Raw genomic sequence first — 14,375 nt, 5'->3', positions numbered from 1 at the left:
GGCAAGTTAAAATTTGAGAACTCTTGCTATAACCAAGGCTCTCAGAAAGTGATTTTGTTCACAATTTAGCCTCAATTGTAAAGATAATTGTGTAAAATATTCTTTAGTAATAGAATGTCAAATAAAGAAATCCCTCCCATCATGTAGCCACGAAGTATGTGTTAAGCACCTACTCTTGTGCAGAGGAGTATGCCAGCCATTGTAGTAAAAGGAAAGATGAATAAAATATGGTCTCAGCTATCTGTGAGCTCAATTTGCCAATGAAATAGAGATGTAAGTTGCAATGTAGCCTGCCTCATTGGTGGCTATGTGTAATAACGTTTTGCAAAATGAAAAATATAGACTAAATTCACCATTGTATCATTGATATTACCAAACCACCCTTTGCTCTTTTCAGAGATGAGGAAATGGAGTGTTCATGAAAAGCTTAACAGTTTGAACCATAATATTCATATGATGAGTAACTGAAATAGAATGCAACCTCACACTTCTTTGCATTGCTTTTGCCTTAGGAATCAGCCCCAACCCTGGGAACCTGAGGCTAGATCAGGATTACAAAGTCATCTTCTATCTGTTCAGCAACTAAACAAATTCTCAATAGACTTTTCCTTCTATTTAACTTTTATTAAAAGAAGTGCTAAGGTACTGAGATGCAGTACATCATATTTATTACCAAAATTATTAACAAATATACAAAACTTGTACATGTAATTTTCTTACATCCATTTATTCTCTATAATACTGATTTTTGTTCAAGTAGGTTATCTACAGTATGTAAACATCCCTTGGATTGACCTCACACAGATTAGGAAAGCCCTCTAACCCATGCTTTTATCAGATACTTCTTTTTATTTGGCTTTCATTTGTAGCATCTAATCTCCACATTTGGCACATGGAAGAGACATCTACAGTGCAAAAGAGGCAGATTTTTCTGGTTTCATTCTGAACAATTTTGCAGGGGCACAGTTAAAGAGCTGAGAGGAAACATGAGCACTCGAACTTGATGGCATTGGATGAGCTGTAATGCCAACACCTCTTGGTTCAGCCACTAAACTTGGGCATAAAGTCAGTGTCTCTTCCTTCACCCACCCTCCCACCCATCTACCCCCATGCAAGGCTGATTCAGTCTTAACCTTGTCTCAAAAGGGTTACAAGAAATTCCATCCATCCCAGAACAAGTAGGTTAATTTCACTGAATAACAAGTTTTCTGTTCTTTCTTGTTGGTTGGTTTCTGTGGTTTGATGAGCCAGCAAAACTCTTAAACGGAGAATACGATAAGATAAAAAACAGATACGAGAGGAGAACTTTCTGCTTTCAACTGGCATCTCTGTATTCAAGGCCAGAGCCTTTCTGCAGTGGAAAAGTGACAAAGGCCTTGGCGAATGGCAGAGAAGAGCCCCCCCTGCCATAACACCTTGGATTCCAAGCCTTCGCACACAGCGTTAGAAAAATCAAAAAAGAAAAGAAAAAAAAAGGTAATCCAAGATTCTCCCCTTTTCTTCCTGGGTTTCCTTTTGCTTATTTAACTTAATCTAACCAAGTAAAGCTGATCCAGAGAGAGCTCTGTTCGCCTGCTCACCCCCATTCTCACTCTCCAGCACAGTATTGCTCGTGTGGTCGGCTGCACCTTGTCCGCGAAGTACCCGCGGAGAACGTCTGGATTTGGACACGCACCTGCCTCTCGGCTTCCGTCACCACAGTGGCGAGGGCCCCTCCGATGCCCCGTAGAGCTCGGCCAGCTTCCGGAAGCGGGGCCCCCAGTCCGTCAGGAAGTCGAAGCTCTGCTCCGAGTCCGATGTGGCCGACTGCAGGGAGCTCAGCGACCCCGCTACGGAGCCGTCCCCCTCGAACATGTACGTCTGAAGGGAGTCGAAGGGCGGCGCCCACAGGTCCATGTCGGCCTCGTAGAGCTTGGCCAGCACGTAGCTGTGGACAGTGCTGTTCACGGCGCACGTCTGAGGCACGTAGCGGGAGAGGCTCTCGATCTCGGGCAGCATGTCCTGCCGCGTCTTGGGGGCGGCCCCTGCCTGCGCCTCCCGGGGGTTCCACATGGCCGCGATGTCGAAGGCCTCGGTGTCCTCCTCGCCGCCGCCCTCGTCGTCGTAGCGGACGATGTTCTCGTGGATGTTTTCCTCGTCGTCGATGATGTATGGTTGTTTCCGGTGCCGCCTCATGGACAAAATGAGCAACACCAGCACTGCCAGGAAAAAAAAGAGAAGCTGTTTATCCAGTAGCCTGGGCTGTGTGTGCAATGACTAGAAATCGTCTTGATTCAGCCGGGCGTGGTGGCTCATGCCTGTAATCCCAGCGCTTTGGGAGGCTGAGGCGGGTGGATCACCCGAGGTCTGGAGTTAGTGACCACCCTCACCCACGTGAAGAAACCCCGTCTCTACTAAAAATACAAAATTAGCTGGGTGCGGTGGCACACGCCTGTAATCCCAGCTTCTCAGGAGGCTGAGGCAGGAGAATCGATTGAATCCAGGAGGCGGAGGTTGTGATGAGCTGAGGTCACGCCATTGTACTCCAACCTGGACAGCAAGAGCGAAACTCCCATCTCAAAAAAAATAAATAAATAAATAAATAAAAAAGTCTTGATTCACCACGGATACTGAGACAACTTTGGATATCTGAAACCTTGGGGCATTCTAATTTAAGTCGACCTTGTTCTCTTTCAGCAAGTCAGGTTGTGGACAGTGAAGCCCTGATTTCTTAAGATGGTTTAATTAGAAAAAGTTGCATATGGTCTCTTAAGATCAGGTTGCTGTTTTGAAATTGTGTGTGTCTATACCCAACAGCCAATTTAAAAATCCCTTTAACAAAGCACAAAGGCCTACTATGGGATAAGATACACAAAGGACCAGATCCTGTGCTCTGTTTATATGATGATAAATTCACATCTCTTTTAATGTGGAGGTCTTATCATATAGGTGGTATTCTGCTTCCTTATATTAGCATCTTAATAGGATTCTACTCTGTATATAATCATATCTTAATATGCATAGAGACACACATTCTAAATACGGGCCAAAGTTGTTTTTTTTACTGCTAAGAAGCAAGAGAACATAAATGATTCCTGGGGTCCAATAAAGTCAGGTTCCTCAGAGAAGCCTTTCATTAGAGAGGTGGTTGTGGCTTTCTGGACCCAATGGTGTTTATGGAAGGGAGAGAATGAGCAGTGATATTTTATATAATTCATCATGTTAGCAAAGAAACACCACACTGTTAGATGTGCCCTTGCAGGTATGGATAAAATTTTATCCCCAAAAATGCATTTTTCCCCCACTAGAATGTGTTTGCCAGGGTTTAAAGGAGAGAGAATCCCATTGAGTTGTTTATCTCCCTTACTGAAAACGTTTTCCAGGAAGTGTTTTGAGGTTTTAGCTGTAGAACTGCTATTATTTTTTGTTTCCTGGTGTGTTTTGTTACAGCTGGTGAACAGTGACAGTTTGACAGCACTGCAAAATAAGACCCCAATTTATCCAAGGGAAGAAAGTGGAGTACATTCATACATGCAGTAAAAGATTACAGAGTGACTAATAAAACACACAACGATTTAAAATTTTTTTGAATGTAGATATGCTTTGTTATAAATCGCAATTAATGACATAATACGTAATATTCTCCTGAATAGCTTTGGTGATAAAACAACACGGGAAAGAAATGATGATATGCTCGTGTATATTTTCTCTATGTGCGAAAATACAAAGTAAGGACTAAAAGGACTGTGGGATTCCTAGAGAAAGAGACTATAATAGGACTCCAAGGAAGTGAGGGCTTGAATTGAGCATGAAAGGTTGGAATGTGATTTGGATTGATGCAGACTGGAGATGTGAGATTCAAAGGGAGCATGCTGCACAGCATGTTTGCAGGATTCAGTGAAGTTACTAAGCCCAAATATTTTTAAGGCTCTATGCTAAGCAATGGGGAAACAGTATTGAGTATGATGGTTTCTGCTCTTGTGAGCTTGTAATCTAAGGAGATTGTGGATGCTAATGATTAATGCAAGTCAGATAGTGATAAGGGCTATTAGAGGCACAAGTGTCACCAGGAGAGTACAGAGAGGCAGCGCCAGTGAATTTTACTTGGAAGGCTGGGAAGGGCTTCACATAGATGACCTTGAAGTGGCAGGGGCAGTATTTCGGAAAATGCTAGGAAGCAAAATTGGAAGTCTTTTGAGTACCTGCTGGAGAGAATTCTGGTGGTCATGGAAAATTAGGCAGTTTCTATAAAACTGAAAAAGATTGGTACATGTCTTTTTTTTTTTTTTAGGTAATCTAATTTAAATAAAAAATATTACATAAAGCCTTGAAAATCAGATTTTGAGGAAAATGGCCTTATTCAGCTGAGTCTTCTCTGACAGAAGAGATTAATTTCTAGGGATGGTTTATATTTTGGATCTATAGGCATGGTGCATAGAGCTTATGAGACTTTCTAGGAACTAGATATATATTTGAGACATGAAAAAGAAACCCACCAAGTCAGAATTAATTTATTTAGTTTTCTGTAAAATACAGGATTTTGTTGACAAATGCATCTCAAATCTTATAGTTTCATGAATTATTTTTAATACAAGATGTGTACTCTTAGAAGTAAGAGTACTTAAAACTGAGGATTTGATGACAGCTCTGCTCAATTTAGCTCCTGAAAACTGTTTACTTTTTCTGTACAGTTCAAAAGACAAGACATCATCATGGGTGTGGTAGGGATAAAATAAATTGTCCCTTGCACACCGTTTTAACTTAAGAGCCACTCCAAGCCAGTCTCTTTAAATCAGTATTTCTGTAATGATGGCTTTTTGTGGGCCAGGGTGAACTTTTAACTTCGACATTTTCCAAAGATAGAAGTAAGGACAGCCAGTCTGGAAATTTCTCCCAGGAATAAGTTTTTGCAAAGGCCTCTTGCAGGCTGTCCAGTTCTGCACTCAAGGACTCCCAATGCCACCTTATGGAAACTCAGGGAATTGCAGGGAGGTTTTACTCATCAATGAAGTCTGGGACCAGAAACCATGACAATTTTCTCTGATACAGGGATCCAAGACTTAGAAAGGTTTCTTATTTATACTCTTTCTCTCTTTGTATACGGCTGAACTAAAACAACAACATTAAAATGCATGTTGTATTTTTAAGTGTGTTTTGAGAAGCACATTCCACAGACCTACCTAGAAAGTCAATCAGCTGACATTTTACACAGAACTTCATTCTTTGGTCTGTCTTTTGGTATAGAGGTGAACTTAGGATCAAGGGTGTATGTGAATATCTATACATCTATTCTAATTTCAGTCCTCAGGGCTTTACTTTTTTCCCCTCAAAAAACTCGGATTTCTTTCATATTGAATAAAACTAATATCTACTAAATCTTGTTTTTCTCTAAGCAAGACATATATGCTATAGATTAGTTCAATAAGAGCAAAGATACATGTACAGATATTTTCTTGGTTGCAAGAGTTGGTTTAGGGGTTTTTGTCTGTTTTTGAGTGTGGAATTAGAAAACAATTGCAAGGATGCTCTTATGCACATGGGGGTTGGGGAGCTGCCTTGCAGTATGACTTGAGAGGAGGAAGGAAGGATTCCTTAAGTGCTCTCTGACTCCTAGCCTGGTATGTCTTTATTTCCTCAGCAGAGGCAAACTGACCCTGTTTAGTCACTGTTCCTGGTTAGATAGCCATGGTGCCTGGGAGGAGTACTAATCACCCCAAACAGCTTATTCCCCAGAAATCTGTGTGGTTTACACCCTTACTTCCTTTAGCTCTCTGCTCAAAGGTCTTAACCAGTGAGGGATTCCCTGACTGTTCTATTTGAAATGGCATCTATCCCTGTCACTTGTCCACCCAAGATACCTTGTCCCTCTTTCCTTCCCTGTAATACCACCTCCAGAATCAGGATGAGCGTTTAGGAGAAGGGCAGTGCTTCTGAGACACAGGGGTGCCCAGTGTATGGCCTGCCTGCATTTCAGTCCTGACTCTGCCTCTCACTTTGATTTTCAGCCTGTCACTTACCCCTTTGTGACTTATCTACTACTTAAAAAAAAGGGGTTAGAAGAGGTGATCATCAAATCCTGTCCAAAATTGTAATTTTGGTTCTAGTCAGAACGAACTTTCTTTGTTCTGAAATAAACTCAGGAAGGCCAGAATATGTCTGTTTTATTAATCCCAGCACCTCGTATGGTGCCCCAACTCATAGTAGATGCTTTATAAATATATCTGCTTTGATCTTGCCAAAGCCACCTTGAAGAAGGGACTGTCCTCAGTTTCTTTACTTCTTTTTTTTGCAGCCTCACTGTACCACCTTTTCAGTAAGCAAGATGTGGAAGACCAGTTCTGAATAGCTGTGTCAGGATGGTAATGAACGGATGTCTGAGTAGGCACTGGCAGAACTCCGCAGAAGGGAAAGCAGTTCCTTACTCACCTAAGAGGACAAAGATGCAGGCCAGGATGGCAATGAGGGCCCCCCGGCTCAAACTGACTGGGAGCATGTAGGCCTCTGGGCTGCAGGACATGACGTGGCCGTCGTCATCACAGCTGCACACTTGGATGGTCAATGTGCCTGTGCTGCTCAGCACCGGCTGCCCGCTATCTGCTATCAGGATGGGCAGGTAAAAGACACTCTGCTCCTGCTGCCGGAAACCAGACCTCCTGGTTAGAATCCGGGCTGTGTTATCTGAAAGAAGCAAGGGGTTCCAGGATTGGAAAAGGGAAGATGAATTAATTTCTTGGATTGAGGAAAGCACGGGGGCAGGGGCAGGGTGTAGGAAGGAGAGAGGGTAGTCAAATGTTCCCTGGTGCTGGTCAGCCATGGCAGGTTTGCCTCGATCAGCATTTGGATTCAGAAACCACGCTTTTTGCTTGCTTTTAGGCAAAACCCTGAGGCCTAGAAGAGAAAGGCTTTTTTTGAGTCTGTCTTACCCTTTGTGACATAAAGTGCCCAAGGCAAACTGTCAGACTTCAGATCTAACAAAAATGTCCCTGGGAAAGCTTGACAGAAATGAACAATCACTGGTGACTTGTGGTCCCTGTTTGTTCCTGCTCAGCAGCTTGCCAAGGCCCCGTTGCTGCTTCGTGCCTCCAGGAAAAGAATGCTGAGGAACCCATGTGGCTGTGGCAGATTGCTTATTTTTGCCACTTTGGCTGGAATTCACGTCTTTTACTGTTTTCTTTTATGCCTCTGAAATGCAAGCACCAACTCCTCCTGTGTTTCCTAAAGAACCTGCTCATTTAGTAGAAGCTTATTTGAAATCCCCTAATCATATGACATACCTTGTTATTTCTCCTGAGTTGGTGTAACTTGAAGCAGTTAATATGAACTTGGTGAAAATTTGTTCCTGATCAATACTATAAATCTTTCCTTCAGTTTTAAAGAGGATTAGTCAAATTATTAGATGTGTTTTTACAAAGTTAGGGTGTGTGCGTGTGTGTTTACTTTTATATTCATATATTGTTTTGTGGGATTTTTTCATTTCTAAGATCTATGTTCTCTAGTTTCCTGGCGTAGGTTTGAATTCTAAAGTAGATATACTTTTGCAAAGCTCAGATTATTTTCTGCAGAGGAAAAATTGAGAGATGTGGTAAGACATACAAGAAGTGATTTTCAAAACTAATAGCACCAGCACAGAGGTCCTGTGGATGTGTTTCATAGTTCATGGGAAAGAGCCTAGAACATCACCAAAAATTCTGAGAGCCTAACCAAAGTAAATATTATTAGTCATCATCAATATTTCTGGTTCTTCTTCCCTTTTTGAGCATAATAAAGGATTATAGTTTTCTGTGCTCTTACATGTGGATATGTCTGTGTGATTTGCTTTAGTTGATGAGCAATAGTGATTTGTGTTTCTTCTAGGGAGAAGTCTGTATGAGCTGATGTGTGAGTCTTCATGCCCTTTCCTTGCTGTAGTTACAGACCAAAGAACCACAGGGTATGAAATGCAGAGCCAGGCAGCCTGGGGCACTGAGCTCAGACTCACAGTAGGCTGTAGTGAGCAAGAAATTAACTAGTTATGCTAAGCCACTGAGATTTTTGTGGTAGTTGTTCCTATAGTATAACCTGGGCTATTCTTACTAACACATTACCCCTTAATTAACTTTTCCTTCTCCCCCCTGCATTTTATGCTAACGGCTATTGTTACCTAAGGCTCCTGTGCCATGTACCTGCACTTTGCATGCAGTATCTCATTCTATCTTCACAATTTGGTGAGATAGTAATAATCTTACTCCTTTTCAGAAATAGAAGTAAGGCCTGGAATGATTTTATAATTTGTTTGAAGTCACTAACCTAGTTAGTAGCAGAGCTGGCATTTGAACTTTGGTCTCTCTGTCTCCAAAACATGCACACTTTCCATTGTGCTATATAACTGCTTATTTAGTTTAGTAATACTAACTTTCAAAAAGTAATCAGATAAGCAGAATCTCTTCCTGCTTTGATACAAGCTACTTCTTACTTTCTTCTCAGAAGAGAGAGGATGCCGACCTGAGGATTATATTCATATTTCCACCTACCACACAACCCACACACCTTTCTGTTTTCCATACTTAATAGCTAAGTACTACTGATTCCACTTTGTAGTTTTAATTGTTTTTTTCTTTTCAGAAATCAAATTTTTCTTTATAATGAGAACTATTATTTAAAATTCTTTGGTTTAATCCAGGTGAGGTCATACACTTTTAGAAAGACTGTCTAGAGCTGAAATTCATAAAAGTATTATATCTATAACATACATGTTTCTACATCTAAGAATTATTTAAGATTGAAGAGAAATATTAGAGCATCACATTGCTAAGTCCAGTGCTGGAAGGAGCCTGGCCTATAGTAGCCATTTGGAAAATTTTTGTTGAATGTGATAATTAGGGCTTTGGTAACTTACTTGGAAACAGCATTTTTTCCTAAGGTGACACAGAACACTTTGTGTGTGTGGAGGAGCAGGGGGCGTTGTTGTGGTGGAGGGGCGTTGTTGTGGTGGAGGGGCGTAGTAAAACAGGACCCAATTTCTAGTCCCAATTTTAACGCTTATTGACTCTCTGGTCTTGGGCCATTTGCTTACTTTCCTCATCCATCAGATGGGACAATAAGAATCAGAGGGATTAATAACTTCCTTAAAGCCTCACAGAATTATTGTAAATATCAAATAAGGTATGGGAAAATACTTTTGAAACTGTAAAGTACTGTATGCACATAATTCTTTTCATAATGTTTTGGGGCTAAAAAGTAAAAAAAGACTTTACTTAAGATAGTTCCCTGTTGTGTTCATAAAAGGACATCATGTTTCAGGCACGGGAACAGAGGTAGTTGACGTAGATCTGCCCTGTAAGATATTAGTCAGTTTTTGTTGTGTTGGGTTTTTTTAGAGACAGGATCTTGCTCTGTCACCCAGACTGGAGTACAGTGGTTTGACCATAGCTCACTGCAGCCTTGAACTCCTGGGTTCACGTGATCCTCTCACTTCAGCCTCTCAAGTAGCTGGGACTACAGGTGCATGCCACCATGTCTGGCTAATTAAAAAAAAATTGGTAGAGATGGTGTCTTGTTGTGTTTCCCAGGCTGATCTCAAACGCCTGGCCTCAAGTGATCCTCCTGCCTCAGGTTCCCAACTAGCTGGGACAACAGGTGTGTGCCATCATGCCTGGCTAATTTTTAAAAAATGTTTTGCAGAGATGAGGTCTTGCTGTGTTGCCCAGGCTGGTCTTGAACGCTTGACATCAAGTATTTCTCCTTCCTCAGCTTCCTAAAGTGTTGGGGTAACAGGCATGAGCCACTGTGCCTAGACTTGGTCAGTTTTTAAATGAGCCTCAGTAAAGGATACTCATGGGATAAATTGTCATTTGGAGATTAAGAGTTCATGCTTTCTGTTGAAGATGTGCTGACTTCTGTTTTGGGAAACCTTCCAAGAGATGAGTTACATCTTACTGTTGTCCTATGCCTGTGGCCCATCTTTTTAAGGAATTGATTCCATAAATTGGTTCCCAAAGTCATCTTTAAGAAATTTTCAACATTTTGCTGCATTTTGTTTCACTTATTAGAGTGATGGCTTAGCTGCACAGTTAAAGAAAAAATATAATGTGTTATAATGGGTTATTTTTTCCCCCAGGGTTGCCTTTATAAAACAGTCCTATGGAAGCTGAAACCACTCTTTGCAGAAATAGTTTCCCTACGAAGCAGATAAATGAATAGTTCAAAATTTTGACTCAATAAAAACTTCAGGATATTTAATTGAAATATTTCTGCCTTTATAATTCATATTGCCATTCCTTCCAGAATTTTTATAGTGGTTTTATGATGACATGTAGGAGGTTGAAGGCGTGACTTAGAAGAATGTGTTACCATTTAGAAGAAAACAGGTTTGAGAGTCTCAATTTTTACAGCAGAAAACTGTCATGTGGTGTTGAAGTAATACTTGTAATCTCAAATAATTGATGTTTGAGACTAAAGCCAGGTGTGCCTAACCTAATCATGACTTTTTGTTACCCTTTGCTTAGAGTTTTACAAAGTGGCAATTCATATTTTAGAACTGGAATGAAAATGAGGCTACTGCAATCTGGAGAAGTGATGACCTTCCCAGGGTCAGATGGCTCGCTGGCAGCAGAGTTAACAACAGATGAGGTTCATTTGACAGTTTAACTTATTTTTTCTATTGCCCTGACCTTTTTTATTCTTTTGAAGCAAATCAACTGGCTAGAGAACAAAAGTCCTTCCTTTTCCCATCTGGGCCCAAATAAGAGTGTGCTGGGTCCATGAGCCCCTTAGCTGATCTGAATGCTTGTTGGAAAAGGGGAGTCTAGAATTCTATTCCATCAAAGCTATAGTGGGGAGCATTTTCTGGACAGGGAAGCCTACCTGAAAGTGTGTCTTCGAATCATCCTAAAGTAATAAAGCTGTTTCAATGCCAATGGTCCTGTATGTGCCCTTTGTTATCTCTTTTACTTACCCTTGGTCTCCTTTTTGTTTGGAGAGCTTTTTACTGTTTCCTACTCTGATCTCTGCTTAGAAATGTTCCCCCAGGTTTTTTTCTCTTTAATCTAGGTCACTTTCTTATTTCTCAGATTCTTCCCATTGTTACAGAACATGTGAATAGGGCTGCTGCTAGTGAGAATGAAGGATTTTGCCTCTGTGCTTTGCAGTGTTTCTAGCACAGGACAGGCGCTCAGTAAACATCTGTCGACTTACTGACTGAAAGAGTTTTAGAATTGGCAAAGGGTTATTTATGTTTGGTATTCTGAAACAAAACTTTAAAAGACACTGTGAGGCTGGGTGGAGTGGCTCACACCTGTAATCCTAACACTTTGGGAGACTGAAACAGGACGATTGCTGGAGGCCAAGAGTTCAAGACTAACCTGGCCAACATAGACATCATCTCAAAAAAAAAAAAAAAAAAAAAGACACTGTGAATTATTAAAGTCCTCTCTGCTGTTAAGGAGCAGGTAGCCTTTGACACTGTTTGCGTAAGACAGTAACCCAAAGTAGCCGGCCTACATTGTAGAAAAGCATAGATAGCCAACTATCCACCTGATTACCTTGGTTGTCCCTTATGGTGAAATTGGGGTTGTTAGCAGCCTCAGGAGCCAAGCTGTAGTAGAAATGCTGGCCATTGAGTGGGTCGTCTTGGTCCACTGCGCTCACTGTCTGGATCAGCTGAGGAAGGGACATGAAATCAGGTGAGCTGGAGCCAAAGGAAAAAGCACCAGGGCCCAGTTAAATCCCAAACCTGGAAACACGATGGTGGGTTGTTTTACCTAATAAGGATATCATTGATATGGGAGAGGAGCAGGGAAGTGCTGGATAGAGAAGGGCATGGTCCCTGGGAAGGGCTCCACCCGCTGGCCTGTGTCCGCAGACCTAAGTAAGAACAGGCACTCCTGTTTTCAGGCCCAAATGTTGCATTTTCCAAGACCACTCTGGCCGCCACACCCACCATTCTGTATCCATAAAAACCCGAGACATTAGTAGGCATAGACAAAAGCAGCTGGATGTTGAGAGGAGAAGAGGAGCACACCAGCAGACACTGGCAGACACTGGCAGACTAGCACCGGTAGAATGATACGGATGCTGAGGGGAGTTCAGCACAGGACAGTCAGAAAAGATTCTGGCCACTGGGCATCCTGAATCCAGGGGAAGACCACCTTCTTACTCCATCCTCCACTTCCGGCTCCCCGCCCATCTCACTGAGAGCCACCTCCACCGCTCAGTAAACCTTGCCCTAAACCCTCCAGCCTACGTGTGATTGTCTAGCACATGGGCAAGAACTCAGGCTATCACACTGGCCTTCTGTCCTGTGATAAGGCAGAGGGTCTATTGAGCTAATATGACATAGCTGAAAGAGCACACCATAACACATGCTCACTTGGGCTTCCGGAGTCCTATACACTACCGTGGGGCCAAAGCCCAAAAGCGCTCCCCAAGGCTTCTGCACCTGCTCATCTGCCTGCTCCCCCTAGGGGTTTGAGCAGCAGCGCACTCCCCTGTCCTACTGGAGCAGGGGTTGGGGGATAGGGGTGTGGGGGTGTGGGGTATGGATAAGGGAACTTTCCCGTTTTATAAGAAACTTCCCTGCAGAATCTCCCTGCTGTCGCCTGCCTCGGGATTTAATTTTGCTTTATGGTTGGGCTCAAGTATGTTAGTAGGCATAGGATAAATGTTACCTAAATACTTCAGAGGTTAGACAGCAATAGAACTTACATTCTTCCACCACGGCCAGCTGTTTCTACGCAGCCTAAAGGGCTCAGGTGCCACAAAGTCCTGCTTGACCCCACATTTTCCTCTCACTTTGTCTGCCTAACCTCATCACTGGCCCAGTATTTCAGGGCTGCATTACTGTCTTTGAGAAGCCCCTATTTAAGAATGACCATGACCTGAAGGGAAGTAGCACATCGGCATTGGCCACGTCAGGTTAACAGAAAACAGACATGAGGGAATGGGTCACAGGGAGTCACATTTTGTTGGCAGGAGGGAGAGCTAGCGAAGGTAGAGAGCACAGGATCCCTAGAGTGGGAAATGCAGAATAGACGAGTCAGAAGCAGAACTCAGGGGTGGAGAGAGCAGGAGGTCAGGTGGCTTCTTCTCGGACTCATTGGCCAAGTTTTGCCTTTTCTGTAATGTTTTTCAAGGGAGTCAGTTTCAGGATGTCTGTGGAGATCATGATGTAAAAGCTATTAAAGAAATCTGTGTGAAACGATGACTGGAACAGTTGCCTGCAGGCTGAGGGGGATACAGAAGAGGCATTGAACGGCAGCCTCCTTCATATGTGTTTTCTCTTGTACCAAGAAACAGCACAGACTGCTCCTACCCATCTTGGGACCAGCCCTGTAGACTTGCCACTCCTGCTATTTGAAAGTCAACTATGCTTCTACCAGCATAGGAACCAAGATGTCAAAGGTCAGTTTGAGGGCCCGGTGGGCTTGCTTAGTTTGTATTTCTTCAGCTCTAAATTAGGGGAGGTAAAGCTACCCTCACAATATGCTGAAGATTAAGTAATGTGGTAGGGGTGGGGGAAGCTCCTAGCAGGGGGCCTTTTGGACACTGGGATGCCCAGATCCCCCTTCAATGAAGGACTTTTCCCCCAGCCATCATCTGCCAGTCCCTCTGGGGATTGCCTGGGGATTGCCAGTTGCAGAGAGCCACCTACCCACTCCTATGGTTTGGATATTTGACCCCTCCAAATCTCATGTTGAAATCTGATCCTCAGTGTTGGGGGTGAGGCCTGGGTGGGAGGTGTTGGGGCCATCCAGGTGGATCCCTGATGAATGTCTTGGTGCTGTCTTCCTGGTAATGAGTGAGTTCTTGCTCCCTTTGTTCCTGTGTTAGCTGGTACAAAGAGCCTGGCACCTTCCTCTCCCTGCCTTGCTTCCTCTCGCCACGTGATCTGCGCATATCAGCTTCCTTCCCTCTTCCTCTATGTGTGGAAGCAGCTTGAGGCCCTCCCTAGAGGCAGATGCTGTCGCCATGCCTCTTGCACAGCCTGCAGAATGGTGAGCCAAATGAACCTCTTTTCTTTATTAATTACCCAGCCTCAGGTAATCCTTTGTAACAATACAAACTAAGCTGCCCATGGTCACCACATCCTTCCAGGGCAATGGACGTCCAGTGACTAACTAATGTGATAGTACACAGGCCTGGCCATCGAACTCAAATTGGGGAAACTCTAGTTCTGGAACTCTCTGAGAAGTCAGCTGAGGCAGTTAGTGAGTCTGCACTGCGGCTAGACTTCTTTTGCCCAGTCCTGCTTCCTTCGCTTCCCTCCCACAGGTGCTGGCCCCAAGGCCCTCCTTAGTAAACACCTTATACTGGAATTCCATCTCAGGTATGCCTCCTGGAAATCCCAACTATTGAACCTGAAAGTAGGGGGAAAGGAGATGCAAGGAAGGGGAAGGGCAGGAGAGTCATGGAGATCAAGT

At 43.1% G+C, this 14,375-nt stretch overlaps 1 protein-coding gene across 2 annotated transcripts in view; it reads right to left on the bottom strand.

Moving 5' to 3' along the window:
- Positions 1–609: 609 nt before the first annotated feature.
- Positions 610–14,375, bottom strand: part of CDH20 (cadherin 20) — a 220,430-nt gene continuing 206,664 nt past the window's right edge. Inside the window, exons 10-12 of one of the 2 annotated variants that reach the window (XM_032293654.1) lie at positions 11,499–11,616; positions 6,406–6,657; positions 610–2,198 (exon numbers count right to left, since the gene is read on the bottom strand). In XM_032293654.1, coding sequence (XP_032149545.1) covers positions 1,693–2,198; positions 6,406–6,657; positions 11,499–11,616 — 876 coding nt within the window. In that variant the 3' untranslated portion in view covers positions 610–1,692. The remainder of the gene's footprint in view (positions 2,199–6,405; positions 6,658–11,498; positions 11,617–14,375) is intronic. The other variant, XM_032293655.1, reaches the window with a different exon arrangement.

This window comes from Sapajus apella, unplaced genomic scaffold (assembly GCF_009761245.1).
Source record: "Sapajus apella isolate SASKATOON/1434 unplaced genomic scaffold, GSC_monkey_1.0 scaffold30, whole genome shotgun sequence".
NCBI lineage: Eukaryota > Metazoa > Chordata > Mammalia > Primates > Cebidae > Sapajus > Sapajus apella.
The sequence above is the reverse complement of the archived record's forward strand: the minus strand, read 5'-3'. Positions and strand labels throughout refer to the sequence as shown.